At 40.4% G+C, this 27,908-nt stretch overlaps 2 protein-coding genes across 5 annotated transcripts in view; one reads left to right on the top strand and one right to left on the bottom strand.

Annotated features, from left to right (window-relative positions):
* Positions 1-562: 562 nt before the first annotated feature.
* ATP5PF (ATP synthase peripheral stalk subunit F6) lies at positions 563-10,762 on the bottom strand. Of its 2 annotated transcripts, none has more exons than XM_007075027.2 (4): positions 10,376-10,762; positions 5,998-6,174; positions 1,299-1,423; positions 563-747 (listed from the first exon to the last, which is right to left on the bottom strand). In XM_007075027.2, the coding sequence occupies exons 2-4, from the start codon at positions 6,159-6,161 to the stop codon at positions 710-712; spliced, it is 327 nt and encodes a 108-aa protein (XP_007075089.1). In that variant the 5' UTR covers positions 6,162-6,174; positions 10,376-10,762; the 3' UTR covers positions 563-709. The 2 variants fall into 2 exon arrangements, with proteins under 2 accessions (XP_007075089.1, XP_007075088.1); XM_007075026.2 differs by lacking the exon at positions 10,376-10,762 and adding an exon at positions 10,243-10,330.
* GABPA (GA binding protein transcription factor subunit alpha) overlaps positions 10,259-27,908 on the top strand; it is a 40,405-nt gene continuing 22,755 nt past the window's right edge. The window contains exons 1-4 of one of the 3 annotated variants that reach the window (XM_007075025.3): positions 10,259-10,457; positions 17,719-17,821; positions 20,398-20,542; positions 24,546-24,630. In XM_007075025.3, the coding sequence (XP_007075087.2) occupies positions 10,337-10,457; positions 17,719-17,821; positions 20,398-20,542; positions 24,546-24,630 (454 nt within the window). In that variant the 5' untranslated portion in view covers positions 10,259-10,336. Of the gene's footprint in view, positions 10,458-10,780; positions 10,969-14,345; positions 14,753-17,718; positions 17,822-20,397; positions 20,543-24,545; positions 24,631-27,908 lie in introns of those variants that run through there. The other 2 variants (XM_007075024.3, XM_015543259.2) reach the window with 2 other exon arrangements.

Here is a 27,908-nt window from a genome sequence, read left to right as displayed (position 1 = left end):
TTTGAGGAGATGGTAGTTAAAACACAATGAATGTTCCCGTGCGTATTCAAGCTTAACTTGAATTTCCTGGAAAAGTTATGATAAAAGGTTTACAAGCCTTTATATTCTGGGAACGGATGTAACATCCTTCTGTGGCAAACATTTCTTAGGTCAGGGCGGCCCCCTGAGGCGGGAAGTCTCCACTAGTAAAAGGCGAGCCCTGCGGGGCACCTGGGTGGCTTGGTCGGTTAAGCGTCCGACTTCGGCTCAGGTCACGATCTCACGGTCGGTGGGTTCGGGCCCCGCGTCGGGCTCTGTGCTGACAGCTCAGAGCCTGGAGCCTGTTTCAGATTCTGTGTCTCCCTCTCTCTGTGACCCTCCCCCGTTCATGCTCTGTCTCTCTCTGTCTCAAAAATAAATAAACGTTAAAAAAAAAAAAAGGCGAGCCCTGCACACCGAGAGGAGTCTGGCAGGTTGTGGGCAAGTTGTGGCCAACTGACCCAAGATCTCCACCTGTTTCATTAGAGCCAACTGGGCAGATTTAAAAACAATGCTGAAACACAGAATTCAATACACTCAAATGTACACTCAACATCACCAAATAATTTATTTGGAATCAGAATTAAAAGAACACATTTGACAGTTGAGAAACGTACGTTTGTCCCGATACTTCCGACCAGTTGTACAACTAATCTAGGACAAATTACCAAATACATTTTACACTATTTCTTCAGGACTGGGGTTTGTCGATGACTTCAAATTTGGGATCTAAGAAAAGGAACAAAAAGGTCCACGCTTAGCTATATTGCAATAAAATGCATTATCTAGAAGGCTTCAGTATTTAACTGATCAATTTTTTGATTTTTTTTAGTCTCTATGGTTTTTTAACACCTACATAGAACTATTACAATTGATAATGATTTATTAAGCACTTACTATAAACCAGGCTATTAACTGACTTCACATATTTTATGTCATTTAATTACAACAACCACGAGAGAGGTATTAGAATTCTCCCCGAATGTCAGATGGGAAACAGTCACCAGTTAACTATCCAAGATCACACACTTCATAGGTGATAGTGTCACGATTCAAGATTAGGGAGTTTGATTTCAAATCCCCACCATTTGACCTGTTACATAATCTCCTAGACCGATGGCAAGCATTTGTGCGAGAGCTTCTCATGCAAATGTCCCTGTCCTAATAAATTTACGTGTGATCGTCATTTAATCCTCTAAACAACCCAAGTATAAGGCATAAATAGTCTCGACTTAAAACAAATCTCCCCCAAGAATGAATCCATGATGGAAGACACTTACCTTCAAAATTGAAGTTAGGGAAAGTATTCATGTCTGCTTTACCATACATCTGCTTAAGCTTAAAAAGCTCTCTCTCCAGCTCTTGCTGATACTCTGGGCCAGTATCAACAGGTCCTCCGGATGCCCTGTTGTGGGCAAATGAACCAGTAAAAACTCTTCTTATGCACTAGTTTACAAAACCAAAATTACTTTTTACCATCAAGTTTCAATAGACCTTTTAAAAGTCATCAGATAGGGAAAAACGTAGCTTCTGAAACAAAGCATTTCCGCTTGAATTTCAATTCAAACTTCTAGAATGATGAGGCATCACATAAATGAGGCAACTTCAAACAAACTTCTAACGTTCAAGCTTTGAGTATCAAGGATGTTTATCAAGTCATAATCTCTTGAGGTCTAAGTCGTGATAAGATATAATGGCTAAGTCCATGGGTTCCCTGAGTCAATGACTACTTCGGTTTCAATGTCAGCTCTACAGTTTATTGAAACTACATAAACTGAAGCAAGGCATGAAACACTCTAAACTTTAGTTTCCGCATCTAAAACTGAGGGCCCTACCTAAGGATGGTGTGACGAGAATTACAGAGATAATGTACATGTACCACTTAACAGCGCCTGGCCCACAGTGAGGTGACATAGTGGCCAGTAAGTGCTATTATTATTATTATCCGATTTAATTCAGCCACCACTAAACGTCTTTTAAAAGGTCTTAGTAACTTTAAGTCTCTATAATATGGGCCTAACAAAGCTGCAAATATTTCTTACCCTCAGAGATTTTGCCATTTAGGGGAAAAAAAATGTTTAGAAACATCCGTGCTATAAGAGAGTTATTGATAAGCTTCAAAGACACGGCTTATCAAACAGCTACTCAAGTTGAGGAGAGAGCATTTTTGCGGAGCTAATTGGAAAAAAGTTTCATTTTACAAAGGTGGCATTTGTGACAAATGATGCGTTTGGGTCAGATTTTAATTTCAGACATTCTAAGACTGAAAAAGCAAAGAGTGGAGGTAATAAAAAACTGGCTGTCTGGGGAGAATCAGCCATCTAGATGGAAAAGCCAGCAGGACTCAGGTCATGGGAGGCCTGGAATGTTAAGGCGGGGGGGGTGTGTATTTTATGTGTTAAGCAATAAAATGACAAAATTACAGTTGTGCTTTGGGAAGATAAATATAGCATCAAGACCAGCAGTGGGGCCAATTAGATGTAATTAATTCTTTGCAGAAATTCTGTGTTTGTCATGTTACTGCCCGCCTATCATGAACAACATAATAAACAAAAACTTCGTAAGTGAGAACTCCATTAAGGGTAATAACATTTTTACATATGCCTATGATCAAAGTAGAGGGCCTGATGTTACAGAATTCCCACAAAAAATACACAGACAACTCTGGTTTTTTTGTTTTGTGTTCTTCCAGAGACAGCTCTAATTTAAGAACTTGTTAATGATGCTTGTTCTCATGGACCCAGTTTTCTTCTACATCAGCACATGCAATAGAACCTTCCGTAATGAATTGTATCTGCGCTAATTAAGGTGGCCACTAGCCATATGTGGCTAGTGAGCACTAGAAATGTAACTAAGGACCTGAATTTGTATTTATACTTAACTGCAATTAATTAGATTTCAATAGGCACATGTGGACAATGGCTAATGAAATAGACAGTGGAGTCTTCAACCCGACACTTTAATGACTGTCTTCTAACTCTGGGAGCTACAAGTCTCAGACAGTGCTTTGAGTACATCCAGCCAGTCTCACCAATATTCTGGTTACTGACAGATGATGGCTGCTAGAGAACTTTCATGTGGATTCCTATGATAGAAAGAGGCCAGATCTCATCTACCTCCTCAACTGAGTATGTCTCCCAGCCCATCTTATTATTATATCCCCAGGATCTAGCATGGCGACCCGGACAAAGCAGACACTCAAAGGATACTTGTTTATTTCATGTAAAAAATACTAGGCATGCTAACTTACCGAATCACTTCATTTTTATAACATCCTCTGAAATACGTGCTGTTATTATCACCCCCATGTTACGTACAAATAAGGTATAGCATTTGAATAACCTGCCCAAGGCCCAAGTGCTAATAAGTTTCAGAGCTGCATTCCAGGTCAGAGTCCGTGTGCAGAACATTTTCCCACACAATTTGCACAAATGAATGAACTAGAGTCCCCTTAGATTCAGAGTACATCCCAGGGGCACCTAGCTGGCTCAGAGGGTAGAGCATGTAACTCTTGAGGGTCCTGAATTCAAGCCTCCTTTGGGCGCAGAGCTTACTTAAAAAAAAAGAGTACGCCTCAGGATTGACTTCTTATTGCACAGGCTTTTTAAGGACAATTGGAGTGCAAACAGCATCAAGAGTAAGATGTCACACTACCTCTGGACAGAAGACACTCAAATGAGTGTCAACGGATCCTGCACACCTGCTTACTGAATAGTGTGATTTTAGACAAATTCTTCTCTTTTAGCCTTGCTTTTCTAACATGTAATAAGGGGATAAGATCTGTAAGACTGTTGTGAGAATTTCTTAACAATGTCTTCATTTTAATCCTTTAGCTCTCTCCATCCTTAGCTGTGGTAAGAACAAAACCTTTTTTGTTAGTTGCCCAGTCTCAAAGTCTCAGGGCTCTTTAACTGTTCCTTCTCCTCTCTCTCTCCACCAGATAACCAAGACCCAGTTCTCAGTCCCTCAGTGTCTCGACTGTCACTTTTATGTTCCCACTGCTGTAAAGACAAGGTTCTCATCAACCTTGTCAATCCAATGCTTGGACTGTTACAAGTTTCCTACCATGTCTGTCCGTCTTCTCTACTCATTCCAACCTTCCTAATACTCTGATTAAAATTATCTTCCTAATACAGAGTAACCTTGTTTCATCCCACCATCCTGTTCAAAAACCTTAAACTCCTCATAAATGCCTATCATCTAATACTTTACCTGCCCATCTATAATCGAGGCCTCTCATAATCCCCTCATTCCGACCCCATTCGCATCCTTACTGCTCCCCACTCTCCTCATACACTCTACGGCCCTGGGGAGCAGCATTACACAATTTCTCAAACCGACCTGGTCGTTTCAGTTTTCATGCTTTAGCTCACACCACTCTTTCTTCCTAAAATATATCCTTCTCCCCCTCCCATTTATCTGTGCAACCTTCACACCAATTGTTCACAACCAGAGGTAGAGATATGTACTGATAGCCTTTCTTGGTTTTGAGAACCCTTTGAAGCTATAAACAAAATCATGTGAGTAAGTTCTTCACAGTTTTAAACTGAAGGGCTGATCCATAGCTGTCCACATTCTTAAAAGGGATAAAAGATCTCAGGGGCACCTGGGCGGTTCAGTCGGTTGTTCGGCTCAGGTCATGATCTCACGGTATGTGGGTTCGAGCCCCGCGTCGGGCTCTGTGCTGACAGCTCAGAGCCTGAACCCTGCTTCCGATTCTGTGTCTCCCTCTCTCTCTGTCCTTCCCCCACTTGTACTGTCTCTGTCTCTCAAAAAATGAACAATGTTAAAAAAAAAAAACTTTTTTTTAAGGATCTCAAATACTGCCTCCAGCAAGAAAGGAACATTCCTTTCTATGAAGTCCCCAAACACTGAATGTGTCACTATGTTAGTATCTAACCCATTTTTCCTCATAGATTACCTTGTACATTCCTACAAGCTTTCCACCCCATCAGATTTCAAGAATATTATGGAAATGCAGTATGGCTTCCTTCTGCGGCCTACCACAGTTAATAGCCCAGTGCTTTGCACATGGTAGACAACTAAATAAAATGAACACCAAACTGCTCTGTATTGCTTTTCATAAGATCGGGGGTTGAATCTGATGATGGCTAACGTCATCATTCACCTCCAAAGCTGTGTGGTTCCGTAACTGTGTTTATCCTGGACTTTGCTTTATGCCACTTCCCTCTTGACCTTTGACATTCCCAGAAATACAGAACTATGGAAATAGCATTAAAGAAAAAAATGCTGTGTTCATACATTTCCCCCCCAAATCATGATGTCAAAGAAAGGGCACTAAATTGATAGTTAGAATATTTTGATAATGTTTTTCCTACAATTAGTTTTATGACCTTAGGCTAATTAATGTCTAAGGGACTCAATTTTTTCAAATATAGTTCCTAAATGATTTCCAAGATCCTATAGACTTCTAAGAATTGGCTCTAGTTTATAATAAATGACATTATAATGACAATACATCTAAAATGACAATAGAGGGGTGCCTGGGTGGCTCAGTCGGTTGGGTGTCTGACTTCAGCTCAGGTCATGATCTTGCAGTTTGTGAGTTTGGGCCCCGCGTCGGGCTCTGTGCTGACAGCTCGGAGCCTGGAGCCAGCTTCTAATTCTATGTCTGTCTGTCTCCCTCCCTCCCTCCCTCCCTCTCTCTCTCTCTCTCTCTGCCCCTCTACCACTCATGCTCTGTCTCTCTCTCTCTCTCTCAAAAATAAACATTAAAATGACAATAGATATAATGGAATTCTCCCTTGGAACTCATATAAGATAAAATTTGTGACTTTAAAAAAAAGAATCAAGATCTTTATCTTCTTTTGGAGCACCTAATGAACCTCTATGTCAGCAATCAGCTCAGTGAAGGTCTTAACATTTTCAAACACCTAGTAATTTCTTTTCCCCATCTCACAACTTACATATATCTTGAATATTTATATTTACACCACAGGTGGTTATCTACCCACTTACTGTCGCTTAGTTTTGTATTCTCTAATCTTATCCACGAAGAGTTTCTGTACAGGATCAAGTTCTTTATTAAATGCCACTGCTGTAACACCGATGTTCCTCCTCAGATGCACTGAGACCATGGACCGCATGAGAGAGGAGAACCTGAAGAGCCTCTGGAGAATCATGGTGATTCTATTACTGAAAACAAGCATGAGAGTATTAACATACTTTAAAATGTACATAATTGTAAAACACGTCTAAGTATATTATATAGTGGGAATCTAATTCTACTAATTGTTACAGAAGTCAATCATAAATCACACCAGAACTTGCTGAATGCTAAGAACAGTCACCTGACCAGAGCTCCCTTCCCCCTCTCCACTCCCCACCGCAAGTTTTTCTGCTTCTTAACCAAAAGGCCCCGGGACCTAGGGGCAGTTAGAAACAACTCAGGCCTGTGTGCTGGGTTAGATGCAGAAAGAAAGCACAAAATCTAGGATGAGGTATTTCTTCTCCATAAACTTGGTCTTGGACCACAGGTCAAGAATAAGCATAGTCAAGGTAGCATGTTAGATAACTGCCCATCTCAGGCAGAAAAGAACACTGGCCTCCAGATTAATGTGCCAGGTTACCCCGAGCCCCCTCAGAAGACCAAAAGGGAGCTGAGCACGGAGACACGGGCCCCATAGCAGGGGAAAGTGTTCTGCCTATTCCAACTGTAGGATTCCAGGCATTCAAGAATACTGTAACAGCCAAATCTAAGTTCAAAAGAACCATCCCAAGGGAGCCCACCAGTAAGAGAGAGAAAATCAAACAGTACAACCTAATCAATAAAATAGAATGAAAGGGGTGCCTGGGTGGCTCAGTCGTTTGAGAGTCTGGCTCTTGATTTTGGCTCAGGTCATGATCTCACAGTTCGTGGGTTTGAGCCCCACATCAGGCTCTCAAAAATAAATAAGCATTTTTTAAAAAATAAAAAGAAAGAAAAATAAGGACTTAAAGATTTCCAAGTCTTTAGAGCTCCTGAAACTAAAATAATATGATTTTCTAACTAAAACATTTCAACAAATAAGGGCATCTGGGTGGCTCTGTCGGTTGTGTCTGACTTCGCCTCAGGTCATGATCTTGCGGGTTCGTGGGTTTGAGCCCCGCATCGTGCTGTGTTGACAGCTCAGAGCCTGGAGCCTGCTTCAGATTCTGTGTCTCTGTCTCTCTGCCCCTCCCCCGCTCAACTCAACTCTCTCTCTCTCTCAAAAGTAAACATTAAAAAAATTTTTTTAAGCATTTCAGCAGGTAAAACAGAAGATGATTTCAGTTGAGACCTAATTTAGTACCTTGAAAGATCAAATGCCAAAAAAAATTCCAAATTACAAGAAATAAATGCAAACAAGAATTCCAAAAGAAATAGATAAGAAAGCCACAAATAATTAGAAGAAATTTCCCTCAGATTGAGAAAGAAGATGTCTATTAAACAGAGTTTACTAAACCCTACGTTGGAATGGGGATCCAAGATTCACACCTCAATACAGCCTGGTTAAAATTTCTGAATCTTACAGATAAAATGAAACCTGCCATGCTAACCTGAGTCCCATGAGCCTCCAAAATTACCTATTAATAACCATGATCACTGTCATCTTGATGATGAACTTCTATTAAAGTGCTCAAAGTGTGGTCTGTGGGCCAGCAATAGCATACAAATTGTGTTACTGGTCTATCGTAACAAAAATCGTTAATAACGATTTAGAAACTTTTATAACAATTTGACAGAGTCACATATATCTGTTGAATAATAAAAAATCAGTTTGTATTTTGGGTGTCTTCACTGTATGTTCTTTCATCTAACTTTTACAGTAACTTTTACTGTAGTTTTCAAAGGTAGCCACAGGGTTAGGGGCAAAATGGTCCTCTACTACTGACAGTTTGAGAAGCACTCAGCTAGAAGACCGTAGAGTAACACAGTAGTTCTTGAGTAGGGACAGCAGTATACCTCAAGGGATTACTGGCAATGTCTGAAGACATTTTTGGTTGTCCCGACCGGGGTATTACTGGCCTCCGGTGGGTAAAGGCCAGGGATGTTGCTAAACATCCTATAAAAACCAAAACAAAATAACAGCCATCCCACAACAAAGAATTATCTGGTCCAAAATGTCAATAATGCAAAGGCTGAGAAGCCCTGGAATCGCACATAAAAACTACCAAAAGAACTCCCATAATCAACAAAATATCCTTCACCTGCCCCGAAAGCAAACTATTTGGAGAAATTCACCATACATCACCCCTTATACCCCATCAGAGAAAAATACTTAAGAAGACTCAAAGCAAACAACACATAACCTCAAAGTGCTACATATTACCATTCCCATTTTACATACACATAAACTGAGGCTTAGAGATTAAGTATCTGGCCCAAGGTTACACAGTAGAATCTAAGTGGACACAGATCTATTTCAAAAATTGTGCAACTCAGGGTGCCTGGGTGGCTCAGTCGGTTGAACGTCTGACTCTTGACTTCAGCTCAGGTCATGATCTCCCAGTTCGTACTATCAGCACTGAGCCTACTTGGGATTCATTCTCTCTCCCTCTCTCTCTCACTCTCTCTTTCTCTCTCTGCCTCTCCCTGCCCCTCCCCGGTTCAAGGAGCCTGTGTTCTCTCAAAAAATAAACATTTTTTTTTTTTTTTTTTTTTAGAAAATCATGCAATTCAAGGTGCTATTTTCCCTTATAGCAATTTAAGGACATGCTTAATATTCAGCAATAAGGTCACCTAACATTGGTTCATCCCAAAATACTTTGCAAAGTATTTCCATATATATTCTCCTCTTCAACCCTTAGGAAAACACTATTAACAATTAGGGGAAAGTGTCCTTATCCCTCCTTTACAGAAAATAAAACTACGTCAAAGAAAAGTTATTACACTGCCCATATCTCCACAGTCAATTTGCTCTAACTCCGATGGCAAAAATCGTGTTATTCCTATTAGGTAAAGTCTGTTTTCATTTTTTCAATTTCTATCATCTAAGTATTTTATTTAAGTAAGCTCTACGCCCAGTGTGGGGCTTGAACTCAGACCTGGAGATGAAAAGTTGCACGCTGCACCAACTGAGCCAGCCAGGGACCCCTCTATCATCTAAGTATTAACGACTCCCAAATCACACCTCTAATTTTAGTCGTTTTTTCTGAACCCTAAACCTACCCATTCAACAGGTCTTTTCCTTTCCTAAGTCCTACGGGACCATCAAATTCAACCTGTCTAAAAACTGAACACATAATCTCACTATCAAAACTTGTTCTTTCTCTTTTACTCCCTTTTATTTTTTCACTGAGTAATATATGAGTGTCCACTGTCAGTCCACCGTCACGCAGAAGACACATGTTATTACACAAATAGGTGTAAAATACCAAGTGTGGTAAGTTCTCTATTCAAGTACGATCGCCCCCCCACCCCCACCCCGAACCTGTGACTGGGATTTGACATAGAAAGACTGGGGAAGGCAACAGCAAGAAAGGGTACACATGAGAAAAGGCCTTGTGGTGAGACGGTGCAGGGTTCTCCAGTTTACAGAGATGACTGACCAGCCTAGGTTAGTACTTTCGCGGCCCATTCCGTGCATATTCCTGAAGTCAATCCACAACCCGCCTAACCTGACCCGTTCTCTTTCGCCCTCCTGGAAACCTTGTTTTGTTCGCCTGCGAACTTTGGCCTCACCCCTAACTCAAGAACCCCCTTCTACCCCAGTCAGCGTATTGTTTCTTGGGGGTGAGGTGTAAGATTGTGCAGGAAAATGAGAGTGTAAAACAAAGCTGCCTAGCCACGTTTCACCACTATCAATATTTTCAGGTGGGATGCAAACTTTTAAGATTACCGTCACCCCTTTCCCTCCTATGGTGCGCATTCTGCTTTCAATAGTTGGGCACGACCTCCTGCGCGCCCCGGTAGGGCAGGCCTGGCCGCAGACCTGTCCCGTGGGAATGACCTTGAGCTGCCCCAGCTGAGCCGCGGGTCCGGGAACCCCTGGCCTCCTTGCCTCGCGTACTACCCCGGTTTACCCTCAGAGCAGGGATGACCACGCCGGAATCTACCGCAAACTTCAAAACCGAAGGGCGCCGAGGTCAACAGTGACCCTGGGCCAGACGGTAAAGGTGCCTGTGACACCAGGCTGCTCTATACTCCTGAAGGACAGAGGTAATAGGCGGCCCAGGCCCCAAGAAGAAACCCAGAATCTGAGTCCCAAGAGGCCAAGCTAGTCTAGCAACCCTCCCAGTCACCTTGCACTCAGTCCCGAGCTGCCGGGGCCTCCGCTGCCGCCACCGTTCTACTTCCGGCCCTGGCTCCACCCCCACCCGCCTACCCGCCATCGCAATGCATTATGGGCCGCCGTTTCAGTCGGTCGACACTCACCGGACAGGAAACGTCTCGGAGGCGGTCTGCGACCGGACAGCTCTAGGTGAGACAGAAGCCAAACAGGAGGAGGAAGTGGAGGGTAAGTGCTTCCGGGTCCCTTGGCGAAGCCTCCGCCATCTTTCCTTCGCCTAACTTGACCTGCTGTCTTTTTCCCTCCTGGAATCCTTGTAGTGTACGCATGCGCACTTTGGTTGGCCTGTCCCCTAGTTCAGTCCTCCCGGACCCAAGTCAGCATCCTGTTCTTTGTGGTTGTTGAGGTGTATGGTTTTGCCCGGAAAGTGAGAATGTAAAACAAAGCGGATTGGGGCGTTGGGCATTCTTGTGCCTCGTGAGCATCCGTTGCCTCGGGCGTTCGTTTCGCGCAACCTGCTGGGAGTTGTAGTCCTGGACCCGGGGGTGCCTGGGAGGCGGGAGGGGGGGTTGGAGTTTCTCAGCGCCGATTCCGCGGGAAAGGCCCAGGGGCCTTACACTTCGAGTCGCAGGAGCGGCGGGTCTTACTGGGAGAAGCGCTGCACGTGGAGCCCGCGCCCCTGCTGTTCTCAGCCGGCTCTGGAGCGCGGGTGGGGGCGACGGGGCCGATTCCGGAGCGGGTGAGTGCAGCCGCGGGGGAGGAAGGGAGCGCGGGCCCGCGCGGGCCGGCCTCGTTCCGGGGCCTTCTCACCCACAGCGGCCCCCCCGCGGCCGCCTCTGTGTTTTGTTTCCGCTGGTCCCCGGCGCTGTGACTCCCATTTCCGTTCGTGGAGACTTGAGGGAGCCGGGTGGGGAGGGGCGGGTGAGGCAGTGCGGGGAGCGGAGGGGAGGGGCGCGCGGCGCGGGGCCCAGGGAAGCCGCGCGCCCCCGGGCCCCGGGCTACCCATGTCACCTTTCGCTGCTCTCTTCCCCTGCTGCCCCGTCCTCGCCATTCCGCCGTCCGTGGCGGTCCGCAGTCGCCGAGGTCGGGACGAGACCCTGACGCCCCCGGGATTTCAGAGGAATGTTCTCAACCAGTCTCCTCGCCGACCCAGCGTTGCGCCAACACTTCAACTCCAGTTATCTTTCTAGAACTGCCCTACAATAGCATCAAAGCCATTTATTACTGTATATGATGTCCGTAGGGATCTATTTTAGAAATGGGGAAGTGAGAAAAGGGGGAAACAATGGGTTAATGTAGTTTGCCAACATTTTTAGTATTTCGTGTGCTAGAAGATAAGCCGTACGTGTTTTCAGTGTATTAGGGAATCCTGACTTGCTTTGGTTAACAGCCAAACAGTGCCTGATACTGCCTTGCAAGATGTTGAGTAGTGATTTAGAAATACTGCCCACTTCATAGTTTCCACTAGTGAGTTTCACTAGCAGGAATTCTAGGTCTGACTCGTGGGAGGAGATTTAGAAACGTTCCCGGGAGCAAAGAGCTGAGCAGTGATAACATTCCTAGGTCCTGTGTGATTTTAAGCTTAAGGAGAAACTGATCAACTCGTAAACAGCAACTTTAGGGGAACAACTTGTGTGTATCAGGATTTGACCCAGGCTTTCGAAGTTTTTTTTGTTTTTGTTTGTTTTTTTAGACATAGTCTGGCACTAGGTGGACTTAAGGCAATTTTACCTGAAATTGTATGCATGTCATGAGAGATACATAGTCTCGAAGTAACAAGGAGCTAGATGTTAAATTGAGATGAGTTATGAGAGCTGAGTTATGGGGAGGCTGACTACTAAATTAAAACTGTTGAGTTTACTCCCTCTCCAACTTCTGTTTGTAAAACTTCAAATCTGCATTCCTGGAAATTATGCAGTGAAAACCTCCCCAGGCGGGGGTGGGGGTGGGTGGTCACCAAGTGTTAGCCTTTCTCCATACTTGCTTTCTTACTCTCTACACACACAGATGCATGTGTTTTGTTTTTTCTTAACCGTTGACTTTATTTTTCAAAATGTTTTTTAATTTCCTCTGATACTTAAAAGTGTTTGTTAGCTTGGGGAAATGTGCTGTCATCCTTGCAGGTCCTGCCACACCATACTTCTATTTATTTTATCCTTTATTTATTTTCCTTTATTGGGCAAAATTTTCTTAAATTCTGTAAAGCAGCAATGCATTCCAATGAAGAAATACAATCCTCAAATTTATCTGTGACCCCAAAAGAGAATATTAAACATAACTGTATTTTTAAAAAAAAATTTTTTTTAATGTTTATTTTTGAGAGAGAGAGAGATACTGAGCACGAGCAGGGCAGGGGCAGAGAGAGGAAGACACAGAATCTGAAGCAGGCTCCAGGGTCCGAGCTGTCAGCACAGAGCCCAACGAATGGCCGGAACCCACAAACTGAGAGACCGTGACCCTAGCTGAAGTCGGACCCTTAACCGATTGAGCCACCTAGGTGTCCCATTCATAACTGTATTTTAAAGAAAACTAGCCTTTCTAGGAATTTTTGAAGTTAGTTTGTATCCATTTTGTGAAGTGTTCTGAACTCCAGGTTAGATTTAATCTAGGAGAAACAGGGTTTTGGGGGGAAGCCCTCATGGGGAGAGGCACCAAGTAATGCTCTCTTCCTCATTTTCTTAAGTGTTGACATAAAATTGTGGAGAATTGGTTCCAGAAAAAGAGGTAAGCTCAAGCAGTGATATCAAAGATTTGGATCATTTCCCAAACCTCGCCACTGTTTCTCTAGCCTGGAGTGAGAGAGAAAGAGATCAATTCTGAGATCAATTCATGAGTAATGTGATTTTTTCCGAAAGCACATAAAGTGTGCTCATTTTTTGCTTTATTTGGCACCTTGTGGGCACTGATCTATAACTTTTTTGGAAGCTCACAGGATAAATGACTTTTAAACACCTCCCTGTTTTAGTGCTTGTTTTAAGTCCAACCACAGGTATCCCTGCTGTGAAGCCTGTAGGGCCATTTCTCAGCCTCTGGTTACTTCTTCATTTCTATTTTTCCATAGTTCCCAGAAATTTCACTTGTTTTCTAATTCTTTTGCCAAGTTGGCTAATGGAGAGGCTCATGGCTGGCTCAGTTGGTAGAGCATGCGACTCTTGATCTCTAGGTCCTGAGTTCAACCCCCACGTTAGGTGTGGAGCCTCCTGATTAAAAAACTAATAATAAATAAGTAAGTAAGTAATGGAGGTGAAAGTGAGCAATAAATGTAAGCCCTGAAAACAAAAACGTAAGTGATCTTTTTAAGTGTCGTTCTGCTATAAACCTTATTCTTGCTTTTTCCTATATGGAACAGCTTTGTGATTGTGTGTGTAAACATTATTTTGTTGTTTCTCTGTGCTAATAAAGTTTCCTAGCATGTGCTGCTTTTTTACAATGGATACTCCTATTGGCTTCAGCTTCTGGCTATCAGCAACAAAGCTGCCCTGGACATCCTATTATCAATCCGTGTCAGAATATCTGTAGTGCTTATCTAAGGGCAGTATTACTGGGTCGTAAATATAAGCATACTTCAGTTGAGCAAGTGCTGCTAGATTTTTCTCCAGAACGCTACACCTGTCCATACAGAGGTAGAGGATTTTCGTGTCCTCATGTCCCTACTATTTTCTGTAGTCAACATTCTAAGTTTTGCCATACATACACCAGCACATGGTATAAAGTGATAATTCTTTATTTTAAATTGCATTTTGGATGATTTGAATTTGAGCATTTCTTCATATCCTTCACCAGTTTGTTTTCTTTTCATGTGAATTTCCTTTTCTTAACATGCTTTGGTCTTCTGATTTTTCCTGATTTTTTTGTTATCAATTCAAGGAATTCATTTTCTAATATTCCAATTATTAGTCCCTTGTCACTTTTAAAAAAAAATTTTTTTTAACGTTTTTATTTATTTTTGAGAGAGACAGAGTGCGAGTGGGGGAGGGGCAGAGAGAGAGGGAATCACAGAATCCACAGCAGGCTCCAGGCTCCAAGCTGTCAGCACAGAGCCCAGTGCGGGGCTCGAACTCACAAACTGTGAGATCATGCCTGAGCCGAAGTTGGACGCCCAACCAACGGAGCCACCCAGGCGCCCCAGTCCCTTGCCACTTTTGAACACTGGAAGTATATTTTCCTACTCTGTAGCCTGACTGTTGAACATAAATCTTAATTTTTATGCAATCAAATCCATCAGTTTTTCACCTTATGGTTAATGTGTTTGGGATTTTATTTAAGAAATCCTTTCTATCCTTAGACTGCAAAACATTCCCCACCATTTTCTTCTATTAGCTTTATACTTTTACCTTTCGTGTTTAAGCCTTTTAGAATCTGGAGTCAATTTTATATGATGTGTAATAGTCCTTATAGCATTTGCTTTTTCAACACATACTAATGGAATGCCTGCTAAGGGTGAGGCACCGGTCCCAGTACTGTACTTTGTATACGTGTGTAAACAAATACTCTTGCCCTGGGAGCTTCAGTTATCCTATCAGGTAGGTGCCTACTGGCTCATCACCTATTTTGCTATAGTGCTCAGTTTGAATTCCACAATTTTATACATAGCATCAGTTACGGGGCAGGCTTTGTGGGGAGAACGGAAAACTTAATTAGTCCGAAGTCAACAAGAAAAGGCCTTAATCTTTAAACCATCCCAAACAAAAGTCACCTGGGGCCAAGTCAGTCTGCTGGGTGTACATGTTGTGTACCTATTCAAGTGGAGAACTCATCCCCTTATTCTTCCTTATAGGGCAGATGTGAGAGCAACCTTGATAATGTGGGGAAAATCAGATTATCTTACACCAGTCAGTCTAGATTTAGGTACTAGCTAGAGACTAACTTGTCAGAAAACCAGCCCCAGCCGTTAGAGATGGTGGGCCTGAAGGAGAGTTATACTCCTTCTAAAGTGGGAAAAAAGACCGTTTTCTTCTACTGTGTGACAAATTACTACACAGGTAGTGGCTTAAATATACCATCAATTACTTATATGCTGTTCTGGAAATCAAGTCTGAAATGGGTCTTTCTGGCCTAAAATCAGATGTGGGCAGAACTGTGTTTCTTCTAGAGATTTCAGGAGACAATGTGTTTCTTTTTTCATCTTCTAGAGGCTGCCTGTGTTCTTGGCTTGTGGCGCCTTGCCTCCATCATCAAAGCCAGTCAGTCATAACTGACCCCTGAGTCTTTCTCCCTTTGAATCATTCTGGATCTCTTCAGATTCCCTCTTCCATTTTTAAGGACTCTTGAGATTTTGTTGGGCCCAACTAGATAAGCCAGGATAATCTCTATTTTAAGATCAGCTGATTAGTAACCCTAATTCCCCTTTGCCATGTAACTTCATATAGTCACAGGTTTGGGGTTATTGTGCCTCTCACAGAGACTTTGGTCCCTTGAGAAGTTGAAACCTGGCAAAACTCTTTCCACCTCAAGAAGCTAGACAAAGTCCCTGGTCTAGACAAACCAATTTACGTTCCTGGAGTCACTTGGACAATATGGTCTTTGTGCTTTGATGATAATAGAATGGAGGAAGAAAGACAGTGAATACAGAAATTCATAATAAAGTATGTTAGGTGCTACAGACAACAAGACAGAAGAAAGGGGTATGGAGAAGGCCGATTACAGAATTAAATGGGGGTAGTCAGGGTATACCTCATTGGGAAAAGGAGATTTGAGCAGAGACATCAAAGAGGTGAGGGATTTAGCCCGGAGGACATGTGGGGGAAATAGGTGCCAGCCAGACAGAATAGCAGGAGCAAAGGCTGTAGCAGCAAGAATTGGAGCAGTAATGGGGTGGGGCTGGGGGTAGATCTGGTAGGGCCTTGCTGGCCACTGTGAAGTGTTTAGGTTCTACTGTGACTGGTATTGATCAAAGGAGTGCTACAGTTTAAAAAAAAAATTTTTTTTTAATGTTTATTTATTTTTGAGAGAGAGATAGAGCGTGACCAGAGAGAGGGAGACACAGAATCCAAAGCAGGCTCCAGGCTCTGAGCTGTCAGCACAGAGCTTGACGTGGGGCTCGAGCTCCTGAAACACGAGCTCATGACCTGAGCCGAAGTCGGACGCTCAACCGACTGAGCCACCCAGGCGCCCCAGGAGTGTACAGTTTAAAGACGATCACACTGGCTGTTGTACTGACTGAGAACGGACGGTAGTGAGAGCAAGGGCACAGGAAGGGGGAAACGTGTTAGCAGGGGTTGTGGCAGTATTCCAGCTTAGAGATGGTGGTGGTTCTCGTACTCGTGTGCATTTGCGATATAGAGCCTGTCTTTGAACAAACCACGGTTCAGTCCCACCTGGAAGAATATGGACTTAGGTTGTTACACCTAAAGTGTCTCGTGGAGCCACAAGCAGCTAAGCATCACTGACCTCTGGATAGTTGTCATGTGAGGACGTGCGTGTGTGTGTGTGTGTGTGTGTGTGTGTACTCATATATACTCAATTTTAACACTGTCCTGTTGTGAAGATTCTAAAGCATTTGAATGCTTGTGCCCTGCACTCCATAAATTGTGGTTATTATTTGGAATGAATATTTAAATTCTTCATTTTGTCAAGTCTTCTAAGTGGGAGACTCTTGCAGATATTAGAATACCAAATTTAATGGACCATTTCCTTATAAGTCAAAGACACTTAGAAGTGCCTTTTAGATATGATAGTAAACTTAGAAAACTACTCTGGACTGTATATGGAGTCCAAAGACAAATTCATTGATCTCCGGTGAGATAGTAACAGAACCTGGAACTTAACAGCATTAATACCTCAGAAATGGCCACAAAGAAGTATCAATATATATAGCTCTCTTATGCATTACTTAGCATTTTTAAAATTATAATGGTTTTGTATCAATGATAGTTTAAAGCAGCAGGTAATAATTTTACATGAGAGAAATAAAAATTGAAATTAGTGCTTTGTTTAAAATACATAAAAGCACATCTAAAAAAATCTCAAGATTATAACATATAATCAGGACAATAATGTGCCTATCTATAATGATTTGCTATTTTATTTTGCTATTTTAGAATGCTGTACTGACCTTTATAAGACCTGTAATTTGTAACACAAATGCTAGCTGTAATGAACTTTAATCTACACTCTGTCATTATAATGCTTTGCTGTAAGTTCTGCTACTAATGTATAGCTTTTAGCTGAACAACTATGGTTCATCTCCATGTTAATTTTTAGGGTACAGGTTTGAATCTGTTATTAAGACTGAGTTGCTATAATAGAATTGACAAACCTTTCACTTGATATTGAAGTAACTTGGATGAGTTTATTGACCAAGAGTTTGGGCCAGAAAACATCCCAATAAATACAGTGGAATGATGAAGTCATGTCAGGTTAATATAAATAATCGTTGTGGATTTTCTTTTATGTGCGAAGATTACTTCCTCCTCTTCTGCTTACCCTCTGCTTTTATTTAAATTGGATTTCTGCTTTTTGTGTAGCATTTCTGCCTTAACTCTTGCAGGACTGACCTATCGAAATACTCTAACCATGACTAAAAGAGAAGCAGAGGAGCTGATAGAAATTGAGATTGATGGGACAGAGAAACCAGAGTGCACAGAAGAAAGGTTGGTATTTTCTGAATTTACTACTTTTTATAATTCTCAGCATACCTACTTAAAAATCAAGCCATAGTTTTTGGTGGGGAGAGGCTTTTTTTTCCAAATGACCTTAGCATTTTGGGGAGATAATGTATTGCTTTTTTACCTTTGACTTAATGGCTTTGTAGCTGGGAGGGAGAGACAGTTTTAAACTAAAGTTAGTAATAAATATAGCTGATAATGGGTCCCTACTTTTCTCTGTAAAGCAGATGACATAATACATTGAAAGTAAAAGGAATTGAAGAGTAGAGGACTTCTGTGGAATAAAAAGGTTTAGAACAATTCTGTATTGAATGGACAGAATTACTAAGGTTGACAAGGATGCTGAGCATTGAGAGTAGAGCTGAAATTTAAAACTTAAATTTTTAATAGAGCTTTCCAGCATGTTTGATTATGCTATTTTCTCTTCCTTTAATTATCAGATACGTGTGTGTGTATATGTCCATTTGTTTATGTCACAAATTACCCCAAGACTTAGCTACTTGAAACGTGCAGCATTTATTATTGCAGGTTCTCAGAGTCAAGAACCTAGAAGCAATTTAGCTGGATGGTTCTGGCTCAGGGTATTTCATGACCTTATAGTTAAGCTGTCTGTCACTCTGGGCCACTGTCATCTGAAAAGTTGACTGGGGCGAGCATATTTGCTTCCAAGATCACTCATGTGGCATGTGGCAGGACCACTCACTTCCTGACCCACGTGGGCTTTCTCTGTGGCTACTCATGACGTGGAAGCTGGCTCCCCCTAAAATAAATGGTCTGCCAAAACCATAAGAGACTCTTAAATACAGAGAGCAAACAGAGGGTTACTGGAGGGTTGTGGGAGGGGGGATGGGCTAAATGAGTAAGGGGCATTAAGGAATCTACTCCTGAAATCATTGTTGCACTATATGCTAACTACTTGGATGTAAATTAAAAAAACCACAAATGGTCTGACATAGTGCTTTCCAAGATAGACATTGTAGTCTCTTTCTAAATTACCTAAGAGGTGATATATCACTTCTGTCTTAGTCTTTTGGTCACACAGTCCAACCTCCAAACAGTGTGGAAGGTAACTACTAAAAGGTAGATTATTAGGAGGTGAGTGAGGATCATTTGGGCTCTTGGAGCCTGACTTGCGTATATTTATGTTTATGTAACACACACAAATGGCCCACATAACCTAAAGTGTTTACTGTTTGGCCCTTTATAGAAAATCTCTGCAGATGTCTCTTGTAAGAAATTGATAGCTACTACATTGACCAGGGGAGTAGCTGTAAAGGAGCAGTTATTGCGATGAAGCTGTCATCTGTACATTGTTGTTGTGCAGGAATTTAGGTCCAGGGATATGAGAACATTCTCAGTTTTTCAAGAGAAACTTAGTTTTGCATGAAACTTTCCAAAGTTTAAGTAGTATCAACAAAATATTTAAAAATTTTTTAAATGTTGAGCTCACATAAAATGGGTCTTTAAAATCTGTCTTAAAGTGACATTTCTTTTAAAGAATGATTGTTACAGAAAAAGGAAAAGATAGCCTATTGTGCTATAGCTAAGGAATTTGTTAGAAATACTTGGCCAAAAGACCCAATTGTTTTACCTTAATAAAAATAATAGTAATAGTTTACTAGTATTTAAAAATAATCTTTGTTTTTAATCATGAGTGTTCTATTATGAACTTTTGTTAAAGTTTTAGAAGAAATTCGGGTTATGTACACTAGTAAGTGATATTTAGGAATATCATGCATATATCACATTATACTTGGAATTTATGTGAAAATGGAACTGGACAAATTTTTAAATACATGATGCAAATAAGATTCAAATCATATTAAACATGCTGTGAAACTTCGTTGAACTCCAGATTCACTAATTTAGCAGATATTATTTGATGTGTGTCTTCTGTTCGACACCATATAAGGATTTCAAAAAGTATGTAGAATTGTTTGCCAAGATTTTACTCTCATGGAACTTATGATTTCATAAAATTCAAAGTATGAAATAACAATACGGAGGAGCCTCAGAAAGCTTTAAAGCAGGAATGTAATTTTTTTAATGTGGAATTATGCTGATTATAACCAGTAGTTCTCAGTTAAGTTAAATCAGAAGTATTTTATGTAACTTAACATTTTCGAGCCTTATTATTTACATTTATGTTGGGAAAGGAAATTGACTAGTAGAGATGGCATACAAATTTTAAGGAGACTTTTACCTTCCATTCTGGGCCTAAAATTTTTCAAAATGACTTGAAAATGTAACATAATGCAAACATTTCCCTGTAAATATTGTATATGTAGTATTTCTATATGTATACACACATATGGACATTTATATACCTAGAGAGATACGTCTGCAAGACTGTATCTTCACATTTCAAGCTCACATTTCTCTGCAATTCAGTATTCAATTTGGCAACACTGGTTGGTGACAGGCCTACCACTGAATGGTGTCTATGCAGAAATGAGTTTCAAAGACCAGAAACGTGTTTTGATATTGAGTTTTGGTTTGAGCGTATTGTTACTTTAATATCCAGGGTAAAAATGTTAACAATTATGTCCTTTAACATTTAGCATTGTAGAACAAACCTACACTCCGGCTGAATGTGTAAGCCAGGCTATAGACATCAATGAGCCAATAGGCAATTTAAAGAAACTGCTAGAACCAAGACTACAGTGTTCTTTGGATGCTCATGAAATTTGCCTGCAAGATATCCAGGTAAAAAAAAAGTTTTGGTTTTTTTTTTTTTTTTTTTTAGATTTATGTTTCAGCATTTAAGTCTGCATTAGAATTTTTTTTTTTTAAGTAATCGTTACACCCAAGGTGGGGCTCAAACTTAGAACCCCCAGATCAATAGTTGCATGATCTACCAACTTGAGCCAGCCAGGCGTCCCAGAAATGTTTTCTTGTTAGCCTTTTATCTGTACAGCTATAGTCATTATAACTAAATTTGACCTGTTTTACAAAATTTAAGCATTTAGGAGTAAAAGTTATTCCAGCAAAATTCTCTCCATTCAAAATTACATTTAAAAGATTGAGTACTAAACGAAACATTTGCTTTTTACTTTCACAAATATAAAATAAGTTCAAATACATATGAATCAAAGCCTAAACATAAAGTAGTGAGAAGCACATTGACGTTGGAACCTGCAGTGTGCCCTCCTCACATCCTGTTTGTAACTAGCTTTTAGCTTCTTTGTGCATTAGTTTCCTTATCTTCAAAAAGAAAAAAATTGCCTAAATGATTTTTATATTCCCTTCCATATTTATTTGCTCCAGCAATGAATTTCAGATAAGAACTTAAGTACCAGTGTATATATTTCTTAGAGTTTATTGCAATAGGATTTTACCTGTGGTAGTATTTTAACAGTATATTATGTTTTCAGCATATTCATAGTCGTATTTTATGGTATTCTCTCAAGAAAGGTAGTATTTTCATGTGTAAAAGGTAGTGGCTTAGATAGAATTGCTCAAATAGTTTCTCTAGACCTTCCTTGAATATAAGAGTAAGTATTAGAGTTTTATACTGTTTTTGTATGCTAATTTATATGAATACAAATGGTGTCCTTTTTGGGATTATTTGGTTTGTTTAATCTCTTCTCCCCTTTGTTTGCCTTATGACGTAGGTACTCCATGTGTTGTAGGACTTTTACGTTAGTTTTTTAGAAATTCAAATCATCGTATGTCTATTTTTTTTTTTTTTTAAGTTTATTATTTTGAGAGAGAGTGCGCGGGAGGGGAAGAGAGAGAGAGAATGCCAAACAGGCTCTGCATTGTCAGTGCAGAGCCCGATGTGGGGCTCAAACTCATGAACCGTAGGATCATGACCTGAACTGAAACCAAGAATCTGATGTTCCACCATCTGAGCCACCCAGGCACCCCTGTCTATTATTTTTAAATAATATTTTGATGTAGAATAAGTTGAAATGTTTAGATGAAATTTGTGCATTTCACTTGCCACTCAACCATACTTTTATCTTTTCCTTTCAGTAAATCTAGTGAATGTTGAAAGGGACAAGGATCTTGCTCTTCTAGAATTAGAGAATGTATGTGAGTCTAATGATATTAGAATTTTTGACATTTAAGTCTTTTCTTCTCTTGGAGAGAATAAATTAGCACAGTCTTTTTGGAAGGTAGTCTGGCATTTAGTGTCTACTAATACTGAATGTGAAATACCTAGTAGCTCACCTCAATAAATTGTTCTTACAGAAATCCTCACCTAGGTGAACAGTTATACATCTGAGATATTCATTGCATTGTTGTGCAGAAACTGAAAATAACTCAAATGTTCCAAAAACGGACTTAGATAAATAACTTCTGTAGATTGGCATTTAAGACAGCCGTTAAAAATTGGTGAAATGGAACTGTATGGGCAGTTTACCTTGAATGAAAACATAATTGCAGGGGTGTCTGGGTGGCTCAGTCGGTTAGTCCCCCAACTCTTGATTTTGGCTCAGGTCGTGATCTCGCAGTTGTGGAAGATCATGGGATTGAACCTCACTTCGGGCTCTGTGCCGACAGCATGGAGCCTGCTTGGGATTCTCTTTTTCTTCTCTCTCTGCCTCTCCCCTATTCTTGGTGTCTCTGTGTCAATTTATAACAATTTATTGAGGTGAGCTACTAGGTATTTCACATTCAATATTAGTAGACACTAAATACCAGATTACCTTCCAAAAAGACTGTACTAATTTATTCTCTCTCCAAGAGAAGACTTAAATGTCAAAAATATCTCTCTCAAAATAAATAAACTTTAAAAAATAATAATTGCAGGACACTGCTACATTATATCATTTAACATTCACATCAGTTTTTGAAATCAGCATTTTTTTTTTTTTTTTTTTTTTTTTTTTTTTAATTTTAGAGAGAGCAGGAGTAAGGAGAGGGACAGACAGAGTTGGGGAGAGAGAGAACCTTAAGCAAGCTCCATACTAAACACGGAACCCATCACAGGTGTCGATCCCATGACCCTAGGATCATGACCTGAGTCGAAATCAAGCATCAGATGTTCAACCAACTAGCCATCTAGTAGCCCCCAAATCAGCATATTCTTAATTACATTCTACAGATGTAGAAACTGAAATTTAAAGAAGTTAAAAATTTGCCCAATGCATAGCTACAAAGAGGTACATTGGAATTTGAACACAGGCCTATGTGACTCCAAACTCTACTTGTTTAAGGCAGACTTTTAAAAAAGTTTGTATTAACTTAGTGTCACTGGGCTTTACCTCTAAAATAAAGGGGAATCTGGACTTGATCTCTTGTCTTTCAGCTCTAACATTTATTGTTTTTTTTTTAATCATACCTGACCTAACCAAAATGAAAGTATTACCTGCGAAGTACCCAAAGTATCAGAAGTTCTCAGTAAATATTAGTTGAATAATATTGGAAATATGCATCATTCGTAGTATCACAGAATTCAGAGCTACCGTAGTATCTAAAGCCTTTTGCAGTCCTCCCTGTCTCCCTTTCTCTCTTAAAAAGAATGTGAGGATAGCAGCTTCTCATCTTCATCACAATTAACCACATGCATCTGGAGTCAGAATGCTTGCTGCTTGTGGTGATGCTTTTGTATTTTCAGATGAATGTCGACTTGAAGGCTGATGGGGAGTGGCAGAGTTGTGCTCCTTTGAGGAGTATGTGAACTAGCTAGGATATACAGTACTGTGTGAGAGTTCACTGTCAGAGTTCCACATGCTGTAGCTTCTGCTGGATCATACCCGTGCCTACCGCAGAGAGGAGGAATCTGGGTATCGGGAGAGTTTTTAACAGAGCGTTAAGCAGAGACTTCTTTTAAGGAGTGAAACTACCATGTTTGACCTGTCTTTCTGCAGGGTTATACAGAGTGTTTTGTCTGTGTTCGCATTTAGACCTAAAGTCATTTAAGATTTTAGGTTTTATTTGTATGACTGCTTTTTTAATATTAGAAAATGTGTTTGTACCATGACTACAGCATTGACTGAATTCTTGGGAAGGGGAATGGGAGGAGCTTTGTGCCTCCAGCTGCGTGGAATGCAGACACACAGATGTATACATTATTCAAGATAATTATAGTGCTAGTGTGCTTTTAAAATGGTGACAGAATGTCTGGAAGACAGAACCTTACATTTTGTCATCAATTTCCCATTGTGTGAAATGCATTGACTGTTAGGCGAGGTGAAGGATAAAAGCACTAATACTGAAAGGATATAGACTTATTGTGGAAGATACCAAAGCTAGGTCAGGTGTGAGCTCATAAGTCCTTTAACTTTATTAACTGTATTGCCAGAGATTTAGAGTTAACCTTGATCTTAAATGTGTGGCATTGGTAATTCAGGGGACTTGGCAAAAATTATGTTAATAGATTTATATAAATCTCCCCACTAATTAAACACCCTTCTTTATTTATGACAGGAAAATTGCATTATCTTCTACTTTAAATATATATGCAGAATAAACAGTAATAATGCCTTTTGACATTATTTAAAATCCTAAACTCCAGAGCTAGAGAAAACCACCACCTCAAATACATTTGGTTAATTTATGTTGTCTTTAATTACTACCATGGTGGTTAAAATATTTTTAATTTCGACAAAGAATTAAGTGATATGACAACTTGGATAATTAGATGTGTTCTTATAATCCCATTAGTATGCCTCAGTAATTAAGTCCTGTTTGGTGCATCCATTTATATTAAACCAGATGACTGAACTAAAATTTGCCTTTATCATTTTCCCATGTTTAGCTGGACCCAGAACGAAGTTTGTTTGACCAAGGAGTAAAGACAGATGGAACTGTACAACTTAGTGTACAGGTAATTTCTTACCAAGGTAAGCTGCTTTTAATGTTGTTACTTTAAAGTCTAGTTTGTGTTTTTTTTAAATATGAGAGAACTCAGTTTTACAAGTTTGAGGTGTTTTACGTGGTTGTCTGAATTACTTTATGTGATGTTATAGTCACATATTCCTGTCTTTGGTTTAATTATTATATCTGTCAGGGTGAAGTAGATAGTATAACATATTCTACTAGTTTACTCAGAGAAGAATGTATTGTAAAGTAGAGAAAGGTGGAAATACACGTTCTGGTTGATTTTCTCAGAACAGTTTAGCCACACTGCAGAACTGGATTGCCGAAGAAGCTGTTGCCCTGCCATGATCTGGAAAATGCCAGATCTAAAAGCCACCACTATAGCTGTCAACTTAGAACCATGCTGCCCCCACAGTGATCCACATTAGCCAAAAACATGGATGTCATGTGCCTGCTTGTCCCTTCTTTACTCATTTCCTGACAGCAGGCTTATGCCAGTGATTCTACAACCTGAATCCCAACTGGAACCGTAGCTCCAAGGAAATCTAGTCTCTACAGTTTAGCACAGAGAGAGGAATTTGCAAAAGATATAGAGTGACTCAGTCACCTATATCCAACCCAGTATTTTACTAATCTTGTTTAAGTACAAAAGTTAGAAAAGTAGGAAACCATTTTGGGTAGGTTGAATTTTGGTTTTTAAAAATGTGGCTTGTTGGGAGTTCTGACCACAGTTTTAGACTAATTTAAATGTTTGAACATAATGTATTGCTTATAATCGCATTTCACAAATCAAAGTATTCTCAAACTATGAAAATGGTAGCTATCTCCTGATCTACAATTTCCCCCAGAATGACCATCGTTGGCAATAAGAAAGAAATTCTTTGTTTTCTTCTTTTTTTTATTTTTAACTTGTTTTATTTTTTATTTTTTAAAATTTACATCCAAATTAGTTAGCATATAGTGAAGCAATGATTTCAAGAGTAAATTCCTTAATGCCCCCTACCCATTTAACCCATCCCCCCTCCCACAACCCCTCCAGCAATGCTCAGTTTGTTCTCCATATTTATGAGTCTCTTCTGTTTTGTCCCCCTCCCTGTTTTTATATGATTTTTGTTTCCCTTCCCTTATGTTCATCTGTTTTGTTTCTTAAAGTCTTCATATGAGTGAAGTCATATGATTTTTGTCTTTCTCTGACTGACTAATTTCACTTAGTATAATACCCTCTGGTTCCATCCACGTAGTTGCAAATGGTAAGAATTCATTCTTTTTGATTGCCAAGTAATACTCCATTTGTGTGTGTGTGTGTGTGTGTGTGTGTGTGTGTGTGTGTGTGTGTGTATCACATCTTCTTTATCCATTCATCCATCGATGGACATTTGGGCTCTTTCCATATTTTGGCTATTGTTGATAGTGCTGCTATAAACAAGGGGGTGCATGTGTCCCTTCGAAACAGCACACCTGTATCCCTTGGATAAATGCCTAGTAGTGCAATTGCTGGGTAGTAGGGTAGTTCTATTTTTATTTTTCTGAAGAACCTCCATACTGTTTTCCAGAGTGGCTGCACCAGCTTGCATTCCCAAAAATTCTTTGTTTTCTTTAAAAGCCTAGTGACTTCTTGCAAGCGTAGGGAGAGTTGACTTGATGAAATTTGAATGGAGGATTAGAGATTAATTTTAGGAAATTTTTTTTCAAAAATTCTAGTTCTTTTTCTCATGTATATTTGAAAACTGACTTATCTTTGTATCAGAAAATGAATGATAAGCAATACAGTTTATTATAGAGTTGGTTTTCAAAGAGGTTTCAAGGTTTTCAACTTTAAAGTTGACTTTTGTTTTTTCTTTCAAATATACTTTGATTAAATTTGATATAGATTGTAACAGACGCAATGACCAAACAGTAGCTGTTAAGTAATATGATAGTTTCTTAGAGCTGTCATCATAACAGAAGTATCTGAGATGATTTTATAAAGGCCTAGTTTATTCTGTTTTGAATATCTTAAGAATTTGGGGTATTTTTTTTTCATTCAATTGAAAATGGAAATCAGAAGTTAATAATGTGTATTTAGCAAACTCAGTGCCAATTCATTTTTAACACATGTACTTTGACCCTTGAAAAGAAGAGCAGTCAGGGGCGCCTGGGTGGCTCAGTCAGTTAAGCGTCTGACTTCAGCTCAGGTCATGATCTCACGGTTTGTGAGTTCGAGCCCCGCATCGGGCTCTTTGCTGACGGCTCAGAGTCTACAGCCTGCTTTGGATTCTGTGTCTCCCTCTCTGCTCCTCCCATGCTTGTGCTCTGTCTCTCTCTCTCTCTCAAAAATAAACGTAAAAAAAAATTTAAAAGAAAATCAGTCAGTAAATAATCTTAATTTGCTTAGAAGGACTTCTACAAATTCCGCAGGTGAGTAGCTACTCCTTTATATTCTCCCTAGTCTAGTTTTTATTTTCTAATCCATATTGGTACTTTTTCTTTCTAATAAATGTTTATAAGTAGCTGTGCGTGTGGTGGTAGTAGTGGTGGTGGTGATGGTGTTAAATTATCTTAGACTTAGTAGGAAAGTTGCAGGGGTGCCTGGGTGGCTCAGTCAGGTAAGCGCTAGATTTCAGCTGAGATCGAGCCCCACGTAGGGCTCTGTGCTGTCAGCTCAGAGCCTGGAGCCTGCTTTCGGATTCTGTGTGTCCCTCTCTCTTGCCCCTCCCCCGCTCCTCCCTCCCTGCCTCTCTCTCTCTCTCTCTCTCTCTTGAAAATAAACATTAAAAAAAAAACAAAAAACAAAAATGTTACAAGAGGAGTAAAAGAATTCCTGGATGTCCTTTACCTGGATTCCCCAAATGTTAACTTTTATTTCATTTGCTTTGTTCTCCGTCCACCTGTCCCCTTGTTATCTTTTTTGCCCTGTTTAAGAATAAGTTGCAGGGGGTGCCTGGGTGGCTCAGTCAGTTAAGCATCCAACTTCAGCTTAAGTCTGGTCTCACAGCTCATGGGTTTAAGCCCCATGTAAGGCTCTGTGCTGACATCTCAGAGCGTGGAGGCTGCTTCGGATTCTGTGTTGCCCTCTCTCTGTGCCCCTCGCCTGCTCACGCTCTGTCTCTGTCTCTCAAAAATATATAAACGTGGGGTGCCTGGGTGGCTCAGTCATTTGGTGTCTGACTTCAGCTCAGGTCATGATCTCACTGTTCATCAGTTCGAGCCCCACGTCAGATTCTGTGCTGACAGCTCAGAGCCTGGAGCATGCCTCAGATTCTGTGTCTCCCTCTCTCTGTCCCTCCCTCGCTCACGCTCTGTTTCCCTCTCTCAAAAATAA

The sequence above is a fragment of the Panthera tigris genome, chromosome C2 (assembly GCF_018350195.1).
Source record: "Panthera tigris isolate Pti1 chromosome C2, P.tigris_Pti1_mat1.1, whole genome shotgun sequence".
Classification (NCBI taxonomy): Eukaryota; Metazoa; Chordata; class Mammalia; order Carnivora; family Felidae; genus Panthera; species Panthera tigris.
The sequence above is the reverse complement of the archived record's forward strand: the minus strand, read 5'-3'. Positions and strand labels throughout refer to the sequence as shown.